This window comes from Macaca fascicularis, chromosome 2, assembly GCF_037993035.2.
Source record: "Macaca fascicularis isolate 582-1 chromosome 2, T2T-MFA8v1.1".
Lineage (NCBI taxonomy): Eukaryota > Metazoa > Chordata > Mammalia > Primates > Cercopithecidae > Macaca > Macaca fascicularis.
The window spans coordinates 58,686,483-58,703,582 of record NC_088376.1 but is presented as its reverse complement, the minus strand read 5'-3'; the positions used below and the strand labels follow the sequence as shown (position 1 = coordinate 58,703,582).

Below are 17,100 nucleotides of genomic sequence, written 5' to 3'. Positions count from 1 at the left end.
AGCTATCCTGGTTGTGTTCCTTCCTCCCCATCTCCAGCTCCTGCCAGTTGGCCCCACATGGGGACACATGCTTCTTCAGCTGGGGAGGGAAAGATTGGCAGCACTTACAGTTGGCCATTACTACTCCTCTCCCCTCAGTCTCCTGTGATGGATTTAGGACATTTCGCTTCTGATCTACTCTGTAGATTAAGTAGTATACATATAAATCAGTCTAAAGGTGTTTCTTCCTTTGGCAGCAGATTTAAGAGAGGGCGCCCTAGGGAACATCTATTCTTTTTTTTTTTTTTTTTTTTTTTTTTTTTGAGACGGAGTCTCGCTCTGTCATCCAGGCTGGAGTGTAGTGGCACGATCTTTGCTCACTGCAACCTCCACCTCCTGGGTTCAAGCAATTCTCTGCCGCAGCCTCCCGAGGAGCTGGGATTACAGGTGGCTGCCACCACACCTGGCTAATTTTTGTATTTTTGGTAAAGACGGGGTTTTACCATGTTGGCCAGGCTGATCTCGAACTCCTGACCTTGTCATCCACCCGCCTCAGCCTCCCAGAGTGCTGGTATTACAGGTGTGAGCCATCGTGCCCAGCCCACATCTATTCTTTTTATTTGCTAGAATCTCTTCCTGCCTTCACTTGGTAGAACCAGCCCCTTTCATCTTGGGAACAAATCCTCTCTGGTTCCAAGTAGTTCTGATGGGCTGCTATTTATAATATCCCACCTTCCTGGCTATAAGGGTGTGTGTATAATCAGGGTCTGGCCACACATACACTCTACTTATTGTTGTCCACAGTAATTGACCTATGGATGGATACATGACCTAAGTCAGGTCAGTTCAAATCCTTTCCTACCCTCTTATTTACAGATGGTAAAAGCAAAAAGGCCTCTCTAGCTGAGACGATTGAAACCTGGAGCTGTCTCTAGCCATGTTTTCCCCACCCCCAGGTTGTACAGAAAGCTCATATGGAATAGGAGAGAACAGGATCAAAATACTGAGAAAAGCAGAGAGAGGGAAATAGTAGGAGCAAAGGTGAAAGTGTGAGAGTGACAAAAATTGCTTGCTTGGCCAAACATTAGTCATGCTTCTGAGCCTTCTCCTGGGCCCATATATGCATTTTCTTGTAAGACTCAGTTTTAGTAAGGAGTTCTGCTAAGTCAGTTTAGCAAGAACCCCCAGTCTCCATATCTGATCACCCTCAATAGATCCTTCATCCTCCACTGTCCCCCAGGTCATGTCTGATCACCCTGGCCTGTGTTCAGCAAGAATCCAGTTAGGTCGGTTTAGCTGGAGTCCCTCATATCCCTGATGTTTCCTCTTAGTGATTTGTCATCCAGCAACCCCATCTGCTCTTTGTCTATAACTTCCCAGCTGCCTATGCTGTATTCTGCATGAGCTCCGTGCAGTAGTCCCTGTGTCGATTTCAGTGGTCCTGAATAAAGCCTTCCTTACCATGCTTTAACATTGAATAACTTTTTCTTTAACAAGAGAAATGCTGATTCTGAATTGCTAGACTCCCATCGTTTCTGAAGTCCTTATCCTTCCCCCATCGTAAAGTGGGAGTCAATACATCAGCTTTTTACTCAAGCTGGTTTGATAAGGGGTTTTGTTATTTGTACCTAAAGGCCGTGACCAATTCATAGAGTAGGGCCATAAAGACAGGTACTACGCTCTACTTCAGGAGTGCTATCTATATTCCAGCTAAGGCTAACCACCTAGAGCAGTGCCTGGCACATGGCAAGTACTGAAGAAATATGTGTTGAAAGAGGAATGCCTCCTTCTTGATAAGCTTTTTTGGTCAAGGTTTTCTTAACTTGGTGCATTGATTAAAATAGGGAATATTTATCTCCTTTCCTCTCTTGCTCATGGGTATAACTCAAGATGGTTGCTGTTTAAATTTGAACACCTTAAATAAGTGGCTCTTTTTGCAACTGGAAGCGCAATTTTTGTGCAGCTAGAAAAATCTTTTTCCAACACAGAAATTTCCAGTGCAGTTTTCTAAGAACCCCCCTGCGATATGCAGCGCAGTGGGCTCACCACAAGGCACATCAATCATTTTACCGTGTATCAGGCACCTCTTCCAGGATTTTCTGTGATCCTGGTGTCAGTGCACATTCTGTATCAAGGCAGAGATGATATGTAGAAATCTGGCAGCTATTTAGAAGGGAGGCTGGGCCGCGGTGTGCCAGTATAATTAATGAGAGTCATCACTCAGGAAATGAGGAGGGTGGGGGTTGGGAAGGATGCCTTTCACCATTCAATGGCATTTAAGAAAAATTGATGCTTTCTTAGCACTTTTAATGCTGGGAGGACATGAAGTCAAAGGATCACAGCAAAGGATTTTTTGTAACTACTGTACAGATGGATGTCCCTGTGCTTGAAGAAGCAGAGCTAATTCAACCCCAGACTTCTCAGCCAGGCGGATTTCAACCTTGTATTGAGCTACCAGCAGGAGTTCTTTATACTTGGAAAAGTGGTAAATCCTTACTAAAAGATCATAGCTTGCATGACCAAGAGATCATCTAGAAAAGGTACTTTATTACCATGTAGGATGTTTGTCTTACCTGCCCAAAGAAGTTTTAATGTAGGTCTCATTTTCTCCAGTTCCCCTTTAACCAGTGAAAGAGGAGGGCATTATTTGTTTTGTTTTTCTATTTATTCTTTGGTAACCATGGAAGAGTTTGTGTAACCTAGAGAGGCTGCTTATTACCCACTTTCTAATCCCTGTGTTATTATTCCATACTCTGATTGTCACAAGCAGGAAAAATAGTTCTGTCCTGCTTCTAAAAACTTAGCAATGTAACAAATTTTCTTGTTTTTAGTGATTTTCTCCAATTAATTAATTAATTGTTTTAGTGATTTTTCTCTGATAAATAATGTTAAAAAGACTTGGAGAGAAAAGCTACATTAAAAGATTATGGATGTATAAATATCCTAAACATTTAAGAACATGCATAATTATGATTCATATCAACTTCAGAATTATTACCCTTGGAAAGGGGTGGGGGTAACGAGTCAGGAGTTGGGGTTTAGCCGTATCTGTAATACTTTATTTAAAAAAGAAGGGGTTGGGGGAGCAGGAGTATTACATGGTGTATGTCCTGTTTTTGGTAGGTTTGAAATACCACACAATTAAAAAATTTGAAAGTTTACAAAATTATGGGAGTTGATTAAAACTATCAAAATAAAGTGCATAGCAAACAAGTGCTCTTATTAGAAACTTTGTGTCTGAGTTTATTTCAACATGTGCATCTGCATTTTTTCAGACTCAAGAAAGACAAACACCGGAGCTTAGGGGGTGAACTGCTGCTGTTGAGGGATTATCTTGGTGGGTTTTTTTTTTTTTTTTTTTTGGCTTTTCTATTCACCATGGAGATTACCAGCAAAACAAATCTCCAACAAGCATGTTTACAAAATAAAAAGCAGTTTGGAGGCAGAGGGTTAATGACTTAATTTCTTATAAATTGAGGCTTATGTATGGGCATGTAAAAAAAACAAAAACAAAAGTAAATTTGGGGAGGTTTCTTTCTATAGAGGCAAAGAACGTTTTACCTATATTTTTTTTCCAAATTGATTTCTTCCTGGTACTATTGGGAGGAAGAAATTCAAGTGGGTATTCTGGTGGCTTTTTTCTTTTTTCTAAGAGTCTAGGATTGTTTTCAGGATAAAGTTTCTTCTTGCCCATGGTGCTTTGCTGTGACATTGTAATTGCCTCTGTTGAATTGAATAATACAAATGGGTTGTTTCTATGGTATCAGCTAAGTGGGATGAAAAGGTGAAACCCTAGATCTTGTGCTGAGAGGTCACAGTGTTACCACCCTCCACACTAACTGTCTGTCAAAGCAGACAGGCAGCCAAGGCCCGGAGCTCCAATCTCAGGCACTCATTTGTAATTTACTCATTTGTAACTTCCTGGGCAAATTCACGCATGAAAAAAGAAAATGACTTTAGTTTATGTTGTCACTAAGCCCAGAAAATCCCTGCCAACCCCATGCTGCCAGCTTTCCTAGGACATTCTTATTGGAGGATTATTTTAAACTGAAAGGTGAGTGAAGAGCTGCGTCCCCACTCCTTCCCAGCCAGGCTTTGAACTAACAATAGGGCAGGTTGAATGAAGGCTGATAAATGTAAATCCTGGAATCCAGAAGCCGGATCACACTGCGGCAGTCTAGACCAGTGGCGGTTCCCGCATCCGCCCCTAGCTGGTCACTCATCCTGTCAGGGCGTTCAGTAGATTTCATCGTTTCATCTACACTTGAGTGCCTGCTCTGTGCAAGCTTTCCTCTGCCACCGCGGTCTTCTTACTCCCGGCAGGTTGCCCGCTTGAGTCAACCAGCTACTAAACGGATCTAAGTGAGTAAGTGTCCTGTTAATGCCAAGGAGTAGCATTTCCAAATGAAGAGACTGGGAATAAATAAAAGCAAAGTGTTATCATCCACACTCTCAATTTTAGTTGCACTTCACTCAAAGTGGATCTCTTTAATTTGCAGCATTGACAGATGCTATGTTCTGAGAATTTTTTTTTTTTTTTTTTTTTTTTTTTTTTTAAAGGAGGTAAGACGGGCATTTCAGAACACCTTTTACTTTGGTGCAAGTTGCACGCAGTTCCCATTCCCTGCCCCTTCACCTCCAACTTTGTTTCTCCAACTCCTTTACCCGCCCACCACCGAGGCCCTCCAGCTACAGCCCCAAACTGAGTATCAGGGGATTACCCTGGGTTTGGAAACTTTTGAAACTTGCAGGGGGTGGGGCGTAGGTAAAAGGACTTCATTGCCAATACTTCTGGCCCTTGCCAAGCGGGGAGCCCCGCAGAAGAGTGTAAGTCAAAGATTCCAGGTGCAGCCCTGGGGTTCCGTACACCTATCCCGCCCGGGCCAGCGGAGGCAGCGGGCGCTCCAGTCCGCTCTTCCCAACTCCAGTTCCTGATTTCCTCGGAAGCTGCGGGGCCGAGAGGGAGTGGGGCTCCTGTGTGAGTGTGAGGATTTGAATGAGAAAGCAGGTTGTGGCGGCGGCACCCTGCTCTTCCCCGCTCTTCTGGGGCTTCTGCTGGCTAGTGGGGAGAAGTGCTCTTCTAGGGGGGCTTTTCTGGCCCTTGGCAGGGCTTTGGAGTTGGAGTCACAGGGGCCAATAACTCATCACCCCAGCACTTCGGAGGTGGCTCCCTGTGCCACGGACTCCGAGGAGTCCTTCATCTACTGAACACTCAAAGCTGAGGAGGTCAGTGCTTTCGGGGGAAGGGGAGGGGGGCGCGGGAGAGAAGAGGGTGTGCAGGAAAAAGAGGACTGGTACGCCAGTCCGATGAGCGAGTGAGCAGGTGGCCCGAGTTCCTCTCTCAGCAGCCACAGCCTGGACACGCCTCTTTAGGACTGTGTGAGTGCTGTGCGTGGGGATCCTCCAACCCCCCGTGCGGGGAACTGGCCACGGCTGCTCTTAGGGGTCCCGTAATTCAGAAGGATGTGGGGGTGTATGTGTGTCCGCTAAAGAATGTAACTCTCGGGTCCCTTGCGGTAGTGGTGGGTGGCATTTCGTCTGGTGGAACGTCCAGCATCTTTGCAGGATGCTTCACCCTCATGCGGGGTCCCGGGACCCTCTCTCTGATCGCCAGACGCCGCCAGGAGAGCAGGTCCGCGTTTCCCAGCAAGGGAAGTGCAGCGTCGGTTACACTTGGGGAGTCTCACAGCTTTTCCTGCGACCGGTGACCCTGCTCAGGACCCTCTTAGAGAAGACTAGGTGTGCTCAGCGCGAGGAGGATATACTCCATTGCCCTTTCCTGGGAAGAACTAGGAGCGCCCGAGCGGCGCGGGGTGGTGGAGGCAAACCCCTGCCCACGGCGGCGCGCTCTGCGCCTGCGCGGCGTTTCCTTGGCGACTGAGCAGTGGGTCCGAGACGCCACCCCGCGCGCCCCTAAGCCCAGTTCCCTGTTGAGCATCTGCGACGTCCTCTCCCCTCCTTCCTGAGGCGTTTTCTATTTGTTTCCGTCTGCGAATCAATTTGTGATCACATTATGACGTTGAGAGTTCAGCATTAAAGCAATAACCAACTAAAAAAAAAACAAAACAAAAACCAACTTTTCCCTTCCCTTGTTACCATTTTGATCACGGACAGAAGAAAATGGTGAGAGATTAGTTATTAGGGCAGCAACTGAAATCCCCCTCTATCCCGAAAAGTGGAGACGAATAAAACATTTACTTCCTGGTAAGGAGTTAAAAAATTCAGTAAAGTGATTGTTCTCGAGCGTTACAAGGACAAATCTGTGCCTCCTAACCCAAGTGAAGAGCAGGGCTTGTACAACCCAGCAGCACCCATGTCCTGTTTATTGGCATGTTTATGACAAGGAGATGCGCTGCGAAAGGGACCAGAGTATAATGCCAATGAAAAGAAACAAAGGCTTTCCCAGAAGAGGCGGTTGTTTTTTTTCAGTTGCCTCAGCGTTTTGGTCACCTTTGGGGTTAAAATCTTCTGCAGAGAATGCTTCAAGAAGCCTTAACAGAAGCCAGTTTTCTCAAGCTGTCTGTTGAGAGTAATTTTCTTTTTCTTTTTTTCCTTTTTGAGACAGAGTCTGGCTCTGTCGCCCAGGCTGGAGTGCAGTGCAACCTCGGCTCACTGCAACCTCCGCCTCCTGGGTTCAAGCGATTCTCCTGCCTCAGCTTCCCGAATAGCTGGGATTACAGGCATGCACCACCATGCCCAGCTAATTTTTGTATTTTTAGTAGAGACGGGGTTTCACCACATTGGCCAGGCTGGTCTTGAACTCCTGACCTCAGGTGATCCACCCACTTCGTCCTCCCAAAAGTGCTGGGATTACAGGCGTGAGCCACTGTGCCCGAAAGACAAGAATAATTTTTAGTTTCATAAAACTGTGAATCTTGACAGCCCCCTCCCCTCTTTTAAATCCCATTTGTTTACATACAGCCTAGCATTTGGCAAAAGTACACATCTTAAGGGGGCATGTAGAAGGAGCGGTAGCTTCTTGCTTATCTTTCTTAAACTGCATCAATATTTGGCAGTATGATTGGTGCCTAGTTGCTATTAAACATTGGTTAGAATTAATATAACTGCAAATACAAATTTAAAATTGAGTTAACTCTTCTTGGCATAAAGTGTGGCATAAAATACCTTGGGTGAAGTAATACGTGAGTACTGTCTTGCTACATACCAGTTTCAAGCAATTTGTTTTCGAGAATAGCAAGTGTTTATTTGTGGTAGATGTTTTAAGATAATATACTCTCACCATCAGCAAATGAAATCAACGTACCGCTTTTCAAATGATTAGCGAGTAACATGCTGTTAAAGTTCTCTCCCATCTCATTTGTCATAAATGCTTAACATTGTGCAATCCATCTAGCTTAAATGTTTAAAAATAAGTCCAACTGAGTTTCTCCCCTTTTCTCTTGTTTAGAAAAATAGAAAAACTCTTAATTTTCAGGTTCAGATACTTTGTGACCCTATGTGGTGGCTTGTAACTGGCTCCAATTCCCTAATTCTCAGTGACATGTGTTTTTGCTGGTTCCAGGAGGTAAACTGCAGTTTCAACAGATCATGGGATAATGAGACTGGGAGTACCTGGGGGAGGCAGGGGAGAGGCAATGGGAAGGAGACAAAGAGAGGGAAGATTGATGGGCAGAGCGAGGATTTATAGTGGCACCAGATTCGTAATAAAATCTGTTTAAAGTTATTGCTTCCGTTTGATATATTTTCCCACATCATCAACTTCAATTAAATTTATTTTAAAAATCAGTCTTCCAGATAAAGGGATAGTATTATAAACACAGAATATGATAAAAGTGCTTCTTGTTAGGGTGCCATAATGTAAAATACTGAGAAAATTCTTAATGAAATGTTTTTTACTTAATTTATTCATGTAGTCAACAAATGTTTATTGAGAATGTGTTATATATAAGGCAAGATGAATAAATCCAGATTTCTGTTCTGAATGAACTAAGAGCTGTGAGTCCTGAAATAATTCTAACACCACTTCAGATGTTCAGGGTGAAGATACTACCTTTGGTAGTCTTAAGGAGAATGATTGATTTGGTGCTAATCACTCAGACTGGCAGATTCAGAAGCAAAAGCTGAAACTTTGAGTAATTTAGATAAGGCTCTATATCTAGGATAGGAAGCATTATGTGCACCTATTTGCTTACATTTTTGTAGTACAAACTCTACTCTAAAACTTGTACTCTTGGCAAGTGCAGCACTTAGTTCAGAAGAAACAGAAACCCTGTAATTCTCAAGTTTCTTAGATGAAGATAAGGTGAATGATTCAGTAATCCTTTGTTCTGGCTCTGTGTTTCATGACATAATGAACCTTCTGCAGCTCCCTTGTAAGAATGTTGGTCTGCATGCCCGAAGGATCATAACTATTTTTCCCTGAACAAAACAAACAAAAAAACCAAAAAACAAAAAATGAGAGGGGATATAAAATTATGATAGAAGGATAAAAGGAATACAATAGAGTATTAAACATTTTAACTTTTGAGATGTAATAATTTCTAGGCATTTTTAGTACATTTAGACTCTTGAAATCCATTACAGCCATGACAAAATCCTGGTATAATGTTGACCAGGGTTGACAAACATTTCCTCTTGTCATTCCTAGGACATAGATGGTTAGGGAGACTCTCGTCTTTCCTTCACCACCTCGTGAGTCTAAAAACAATGATAAACCCAGGGAAGCTTGCTGAAGAGCATCCTCCATTTGGTTATTGCTCTTTGTCTAGGAAAATCAGACTCAGCTGTGAATTGTGGACCAAGTGGTGCAGAACTCATTACTTTGAACAATGCCTCCTCGGCCTGGGAAGCATGTTCCCTCTTCTCACTAGCAGAGGCTTATTCCAGGCTGGCTTTGGTCACAAGGAAAATCATTTAGACACAGTTCAGTGGACACTCACTCACATCTCTTTGACACCCGTGACCATTTTTGTTTAAGGAGAAATTCAGTACTGCTGTGGTAGGGTGTGCCAAATTAGAAGTGCCTTTTAAGAAGCCTGTGAAGAAGTTTACACAGCTTTATTTTATTATCATCAAGGTCTCTGTCTTCTGTGCTTCGTAGTGGAAGAGGGCAGGATGGATGCAGAAGGGACAACCAAGAGAATTTGGATAGCTAAGTTTAAAATGTTCTTACCAGCTCTGCATTTTGGTGGCATTAGCCTAAGTGCCTATGCCTTATTATAGTCATTAAATTATAGAGCAGAAAAAGATAAATCTACCATATTTATCGTATACATCTGGAAACCAGGGCCCAAAGTTGCTAAATGATTTTCTTAAAGTGACACAACTAATAAATGGCAGAACGGAGATGACAACGCAGAGTTACTGATTTCTAATGATCTTGTTGTTTTCAGGAAATCTAGGGAGGGCAGACAGATATTGAATCCTTGCTTTATTTTTTAAAAACAATTTTTAATTTTAAAGATGAGGTCTCACTATGTTGCTCAGGCTAGTTTTGAACTCCTGGGCTCAAGTGATCCTCCCTCCTTGGCCTCCCAAGGTGCTGGGATTATAGTTGTGAACCACTGCTCCTGACCTCGAATCCTTGCCCTAGATTTGCTATTTCCAACTATATGAAACTGCTATAGTTGTAAATATAAAGTGGTCAAGCATCAGCAATGTCATATGATTTAACCTAATATTGTTGAGTAGAATTAACAGTGGTTACCTTTTTTTTATTTTGAGATGGAGTCTCTCTGTCACCCAGGCTGGAGTATAGTGGGGCAATCTTGGCTCACTGCAACCTCTACCTTCTGGGTTCAAGCGATTCTCCTGCCTCAGCCTCCGGAGTAACTGGGATTACAGGTGCGTGCCACCGTGCCTGGCTAATTTTTATGTTTTTAGTAGAGATGGGGTTTCACCATGTTGGCCAGGCTGGTCTTGAACTCCTGACCTCAGAGTGATCTGCCTGCCTTGGCCTCCCAAAGTGCTGGGATTACAGGCCTGAGTCACCGTGCCCGGCCAACAGTGGTTACCTTCTGACGATATCTTTTTATAATCATGTGTGTATCATGAGAGCACATATGGTACACATACTATGTACAAATGCAAAAAAGCCCTTTTTCAGTTAGTATCTATTTTGGTCTGAGGAATTTTGGCATGATTGGGATTTACCGTAAGGGGGATAGCTTTTCTGGTTATTTATTGTTCTGTAAATATCTTACAGGGTTCTGGAAGAAAAGGAGGAAATGAACATGAATGTATTCCTAACATGTGATGGCACTTACTTTATGTCTTTTTATAATTCAAAATAATCAAGAGAGGCAGGAATTCTCATCCTATGTTACTGATGAGCTTCAGACAGGTTAGTTTCTTGCCTAAGATGGAACATGGGACAGACGAACATGGAACAGACTTGGAATTTAAACCTATTACCACTCAGGAATGCAGTGGTAATAGGCGGGAAATTTGTGACAAACACTGGGTTATTTTTATTTTCAAATTCACCATTTATGCAAAGTACAGACAGGTAAGAGTTTCTGATAAGCTGTCTGGCGAGTAAAGAAACTGCATTCCCTACGTGGAGTTTAGGAGGTTGTAAATTCAAGTCTGGTTCCAGAAAACATTCACGGCTTTGTTTATAAACGATGTTGGCTGTGTTTTTGGAAGTGGTGTTTAGGTTCTGTTCTGTAGAGATTTTTCCACATCGAAGTGCTCACTTACCACTTCTGGATTGTTGCCATCTTGTGGTGGGTCTAAGAGGATCCCTCGTGATTTTAATATGTGCTTTCTGACATCCTAAGATTTAGATACTGGTTTTATCTAAATGTTGCATGATTATTTTTCTTGAGGTAGTATTGAAAGATTGACTGCTAGAGTGGACCGGGTAGTGTTTTGTAATGTTTTTCAAACTGGAGATCAGAATTGCCTTGGACAGTTGCTGAAAATGTCTTAAGTTATTCCAGAAGCTGGAGTTTTGGTGCTCCTAAAACTGCTGTGGTACTGGGAAATTGCAACTGGCTTGTACTGAGCTGGTTTTAGATTTGCAGTATTTTCGAGCTGGTTTACACATAAAGAAACTGGGCTCAGGAACGTCATCATTCACACAGTCAGTTGGTGGCTGAGTTGCGATGGATACCTAAGTCATCTAAGTCTAGCATTCTTTTATTTTTGTATATTTTTTTGAGACAGGGTCTCGCTCTGTCACCAGTGGGATCTTGATTCACTGCAGCCTCCACCTCCAGGGCTCAAAAGGTCCTTCCCCCTCAGCCTCCCGAGTAGCTGGGACTATGGCCGTGTGCCACCATGCTCTGCTAATTTTTTTTTTTTTTTTTTTTTGAGGCGGAGCCTCGCTCTGTCGCCCAGGCTGGAGTGCAGTGGCGCGATCTTGGCTCCCTGCAACGTGCGCCTTCTGGTTTCAAGCGATTCTCCTGCCCCAGCCTCCTGAGTAGCTGGCATTAAGGGCCCGCCAGCACACCCATCTAATTTTTTGTATTTTTAGTAAAGACGGGGTTTCACCATGTTAGCCAGGCTGGTCTCGATCTCCTGACCTCGTGATCCGCCTGCCTCGACCTCCCACAGTGCTGGGATTGCAGGCATGAGCCACTGCGCCCGGCCCCGCTCTGCTAATTTTTAGAAGAAATTTTGTAGAGACAGGGTCTCACTATATTGCCAGGTTGGTCTCGAACTCCTGCGCTCAAGCAAACCTCCCACCTCTACCTCCCTAAGTGTTGAGACTACAGGCATGAGCCATTACTCCTGGCAGTCTAGCATTCTTAATAGTGCACCACACCTTAAAAAGCACACCCTTCTTCTGAGTCTTCTTTCTTCCCTAGTACCTGATTCCAGGCTAGAAGAAAAGGCTGAGGGCTTCAAAGAAAGCGGGTGCTGGACTCTCTCTTGGAATTCAGCCTCTGCCTCAGACACCACACGGGTCCCTGGAGGGCTCTATTGGTTTTGATCTTTAGTTGTTTTCTGTAGCTTATTCTCCAAGCAGCCTCTTTTCTCTGTGGCTGGTTCTTTTGCACTGAACAAGAGACTTACAAACTTGTCTAGCCTTACCCGGTCAATTGCCACTGGATGTCAGAGGGATCTAGTTTAGTGCCAGCGTAAGTGAGTTACTGATTAACTGATCCAAGGCACTCAAGGTTTCTCTTTCATCTGTCTTCACTTCCTTGTTGCTAGTCCACAAGAACCAAACATTTGAATTCAACTTCCCGCTTTCCTCTTCTCTCCTTCTTCAATTAAGTTGAAGAGGCTTCTGGACCTTAGATCTCCATGGAGTGCTAATAAAACTTCTGCAAAATTATTCCTGCTGGGAACTTGGAAGATCTATACAGGTTTTTCAAGTCAGAATCCTGGACCAGAAATTCAGTGAGTTGGTTTGCTATAAAATCATATGCAATTTAGTTCTCTAGACATCCTATTTCTTTTTGCCAAATAGCTCTTTCTTATCTTTGAGTTATATAGGAGGTATTGAAAATTTATTTTTTAAAGAAGAGATTGCTTCATAGAACAGTAATGTGTTAATATAAGGAGTTAGGGTTATGTGACGATCCTCTGATTTTTAAATTTATATTTGAGGGGGGAACCACCTTTTCTTTTACCCGTACATAATATCTCTAGGAGGGCAGGGCATGGTGGCTCATGCTTGTAATCCCAGCACTTTGGGAGGCCGAGGTGGGAGGATTGCTTGAACCCAGGAGGTTGATGTTGCAGTTTGCTCTGATCCTGCCACTGCACTGCAGCCTGGGTGAGAGATTGAGACCCTGTCTCAACAAAGAAAAAAGAAAAAAATCTCCAGAAGGATACACAAGAATTAAGAAGTTGATTACTAAGGGACAGAAGTCAGAGGTAAACTAGTCACTGTATACTCTTTTTTTTTGAGACAGGGTCTTGCTCTGTTGCCTAGGCTGGAGTGCAGTGGGGTGATCTTGGCTCGCTGCAATCTCTGCTTTCCGGATTCATGCGATTCTCCTGCCTCAGCCTCCGGAGTAACTGGGACTACAGGCGTGGGCCACCACGCCCGGCTAATTTCTTTTGTATTTTAGTAGAGACGTGGTTTCACCGTGTTGCCCAGGCTGGTCTCGAACACCTGAGCTCAGGCAATCCACCCGCTTCGGCCTCCCAAAGTGCTGAGGTTACAGGCGTCAGCCACAGCACCCGGCCCGTATACTCTTTTGTGCCTTTTTAATTTTGAAGCTTTCAACTTAATAAATAAAGTGAAAGAAAAAAAAGAAAGAAAAAGAAAAAGAGAATACATGGGTTTCAATCATAAATGAATAAATAAATGACTGTCTCTTAGCTCCTAACTGGTAGAAATAGGAGACTGGGAAGCAATTTTAAAGAAAAGAAAAGCAATTATCTGTCTTACTTTCTTCATAAGTCTCATTGCATTCTATAATTTTTAAACCTAGTGTTCTCTAAGGTCTTCTGGATTTCGATAACAGGACGGGAGAGGTTTTGCAATTTTAATAGTTTTCTTTCCTCTCATAAAGCATCACTATTGGCTGCAACCTGGCTCAGGGGACCAATGGGAATCAGACTCGTCTGACTCCTGAGCAGCGGAACCTATCTTTTGCATGCAATGTGTTTATGGAGTGAAGGCTGGAAAGTTTCTTTTTCTTATTTTTTTGCCGATTGCTTTTGTTCCCCAAAGAGAAATCATTGTAGTGTGATTATTCCTGAATTTTCCTGAGCCTTGTCTGAATGTTAATGTCACAGGAATCTTTTCTTCTTAAATGGAAAAAGAGAAAAGGCTTGTACACAAATGTTCTACTCTAAACCACATATTTTCTTCTTTTAAATAGGTTTTGGATTGAAAGTATTTTTCTATTTACTGGGCGAATCATTAAAATGCAGTCTTGGAAAAGAGAGAACATAAACTGTTTACTAACTTCTTTTTCTTTTGTCAAAAGAGAGAAATGTGAAATCTGTTATTTAGTGTCCAAGTTTCAGTCAAAAGCAAAAACCCAAATCAGGACCAATTCCCAACATATTTGTTGAAAAGTCCTCACTTCCAATCTGGTGAACTAAATGAAAGGTATACATTTTCTCACAGAATTCTTCTCATTGGTATATTCATTTTATTCTTTGGGAAAGAATAACTGGATAGATATTATATTCTCAGATTACACATTTTAAAAGCTTGCAATTTAGGGAAAAATTCCCCTCACATCTCTGTTCCTCAGCCAGTTTTTCCTCCCATAGAAAACAGTGTTATTAGTTTCTTGTGTATTTTTCCAGACGTAAAATATCTATATATACACATATGCAAATATATATTTTTGCTTTTTCTTCCTTCTAAAAATCAAACGGTAGTGTACCATGTGCATGATTTTGCATTTTGCATTTTTTGGTAGCATATTTTGTGTGTCATATATCAGCATATAAGAGCTTCCTTATTTAAACAATTTATTTTCTTTGACAAATAAAAATTGTATACATGTTTTAAAATATGATACATTGCAGAATGGCTAAATTGAGCTAATTTATGTGTGTAATACCTCACATACTTTTTTTTTTTTGCTGTAAGAACACTGAAAATCTACCCTTATCAATTTTTTTTTTTTTTTTTTTTTTTTTGAGACGGAGTCTAGCTCTGTTGCCCAGGCTGGAGTGCAGTGGTGTGATCTTAGCTCACTGCAACGTTCGCCTCCTGGGTTCAAGTGATTCTCCTGCCTCAGTCTCCCAAGTAGCTGGGATTACAGGTGTCCACCACCATGCCCAGCTAACTTTTGTATGTTTAGTAGAGACGGGGTTTCACTATGTTGGCCAGGCTGGTCTCGAACTCCTGACTTCAGGTGATCCGCCTGCCTCGGCCTCCCAAAGTGTTGAGATTACAGGCATGAGCCACTGCACCGGGTTCCTTATCAATTTTTTAAGAATAAAATACATTGTTATTAATGATAGTCATCACGTTGTACAATAGACTCTTGAACTTGTTTCCCCTATCTAACCAAAATCTTGTATCCTTTTACCAACATCTTCCCTACCCTGTCACTCAGTCACATCCCAGTCCCTGGTAACTACCATTCTACTCTTTCCTTCTGTGACTTCAACCTTTTTAGATTTTACATGTGAGATCATGTGGTATTTGTCTTTCTGTGTCCAACTTACTTCATTTAACATAATGTCCTCCAGTTTCATCCATGTTGCAAATGATAGGATTTCCTTCTTTTTAAAGGGTGAATAGAATTCTATTGTGTATGTATACCATATTTTCTTTATCCCTTCATCTACTGATGGACACTTAGGTCAGATTCCATAAGTTGGCTATTCTGAACAATGCTGTAGTGAACATGTGAGTGTAGATAATTCTTTGACATACTGATTTCATTTTCTTTGGATATATACCCAGTAGTGAAATTGCTAGATCATATAGTAGTTCTATTTTTAATTTTTTAAAATTTAATTTAATTTTATTTTGAGACAGGGTCTCACTTTGTTGCCCAGTCTGGAGTACAATGGCATGATCATGGCTCACTGTAGTCTTGACTTCTCAGGCTCAAGCAATCCTCCCACCTCAGCCTCCTGAGTAGCTGGGACTACAGGCACATGCTGTTATGACTGTTTATTTTTATTTTTAATAGAGACCAGGTCTCACTATGTTGCCTGGGCTGTTCTTGAACTCCTGGGCTCAAGTGATCCTCCCACCTTGGCCTCCCAAAGTGTTGGGATTATAAGCATGAGACACTGTGTCTTGCCTATTTTTGATTTTCTGAGGAACCTCCATGCTGTATTAATTTACATTCTCACCAGTAGTGCACAAGGATTTCCTTTTCTCCATATCCTTGCCAGCACTTACTTTTTGTCTTTTTGATAATAGCCATTCTAACTGACATGAAGTGATATCTCATTGTGATTTTAATTTGCACTTTCCTGATGACTAGTGATGTTGAGCATATATATATATATATACACACACACACACACACATACACACACACCTGTTGACCATTTGTATGTTGTCTTTTTTTAATTATACTTTAAGTTCTAGGGTACATGTGTACAGTGTGCAGGTTTGTTACATATGTATACATGTGCCATGTTGGTGTCCTGCACCCGTTAACTCGTTATTTACATTAGGTATATCTCCTAATGCTATCCCTTCCCCCTACCCCCTCCCCCCAACCCATGACAGGCCCCAGTATGTGATGCTCCCCTTCCTGTGTCCAGGTGTTCATTGTTCAATTCCCGCCTATGAGTAGGAACATGCAGTGTTTGGTTTTTTGTCCTTGCGATAGTTTGCTAAGAATGATGGTTTCCACCTTCATCCATGTACCTACAAAGGACATGAACTCATCTTTTTTTTTATGGCTGCATAGTATTCCATGGTGTATATGTGCCACATTTTCTTAATCTGGTCTATCATTGATGGACATTTGGGTTGATTCCAAGTCTTTGCTATTGTGAATAGTGCCGCAATAAACATACGTGTGCATGTGTCTTTATAGCAGCATGATTTATAATCCTTTGGGTGTATACCCAGTAATGGGATGGCAGGGTCAAATGGTATTTCTGGTTCTAGATCCTTGAGGAATTGCCACACTGTCTTCCACAATGGTTGAACTAGTTTACAGTCCCACCAACAGTGTAAAAGTGTTCCTATTTCTCCACATCCTCTCCAGCACCTGTTGTTTCCTGACTTTTTAATGATGGTTTTGATTTGCATTTCTCTGATGGCCAGTGATGATGAGCATTTTTTCATGTGTCTGTTGGCTGCATAAATGTCTTCTTTTGAGAAGCATCTGTTCATATCCTTTGCCCACTTTTTGATGGGGTTTTTTCATTTTTTCTTGTAAATTTGTTTGAGTTATTTGTAGACTCTGGATATTAGCCCTTTGTCAGATGAGTAGATTGCAAAAATTTTCTCCCATTCGGTAGGTTGCCTATTCACTCTGATGGTAGTTTCTTTTGCTGTGCAGAAACTCTTTAGTTTAATTACATCCCATTTGTCAATTTTGGCTTTTGTTGCCATTGCTTTTGGTGTTTTAGACATGAAGTCCTTGCCCATGCCTATGTCCTGAATGGTATTACCTAGGTTTTCTTCTAGGGTTTTTATGGTTTTAGGTCTAACATTTAAGTCTTTAATCCATCTTGAATTAGTTTTCATATAAGGTGTAAGGAAGGGATCCAGTTTCAGCTTTCTACATATGGCTAGCTAGTTTTCCCAGCACCACT

The 17,100-nt window shown here is 42.1% G+C and overlaps 2 protein-coding genes across 5 annotated transcripts in view; both read left to right on the top strand.

Moving 5' to 3' along the window:
* Window positions 1–2,931, top strand: part of C2H3orf33 (chromosome 2 C3orf33 homolog) — a 58,645-nt gene extending 55,714 nt beyond the window's left edge. For 3 of the 4 annotated variants that reach the window (XM_074031302.1, XM_074031299.1, XM_074031301.1), the window contains one exon: window positions 2,350–2,931. Coding sequence is in view for 1 of the 4 variants with exons in the window: in XM_074031299.1 (XP_073887400.1) it covers window positions 2,350–2,514 (165 nt within the window). In the remaining 3 variants the exon portion in view is untranslated. The remainder of the gene's footprint in view (window positions 1–2,349) is intronic. The other variant, XR_012430810.1, reaches the window with a different exon arrangement.
* Window positions 2,932–4,973: 2,042 nt separating this feature from the next.
* The window catches only part of PLCH1 (phospholipase C eta 1), a 254,453-nt gene continuing 242,326 nt past the window's right edge, over window positions 4,974–17,100 (top strand). The window contains exon 1 of the mRNA XM_065540098.1: window positions 4,974–5,205. The gene's annotated coding sequence lies outside the window, so the exon portion shown is untranslated. The remainder of the gene's footprint in view (window positions 5,206–17,100) is intronic.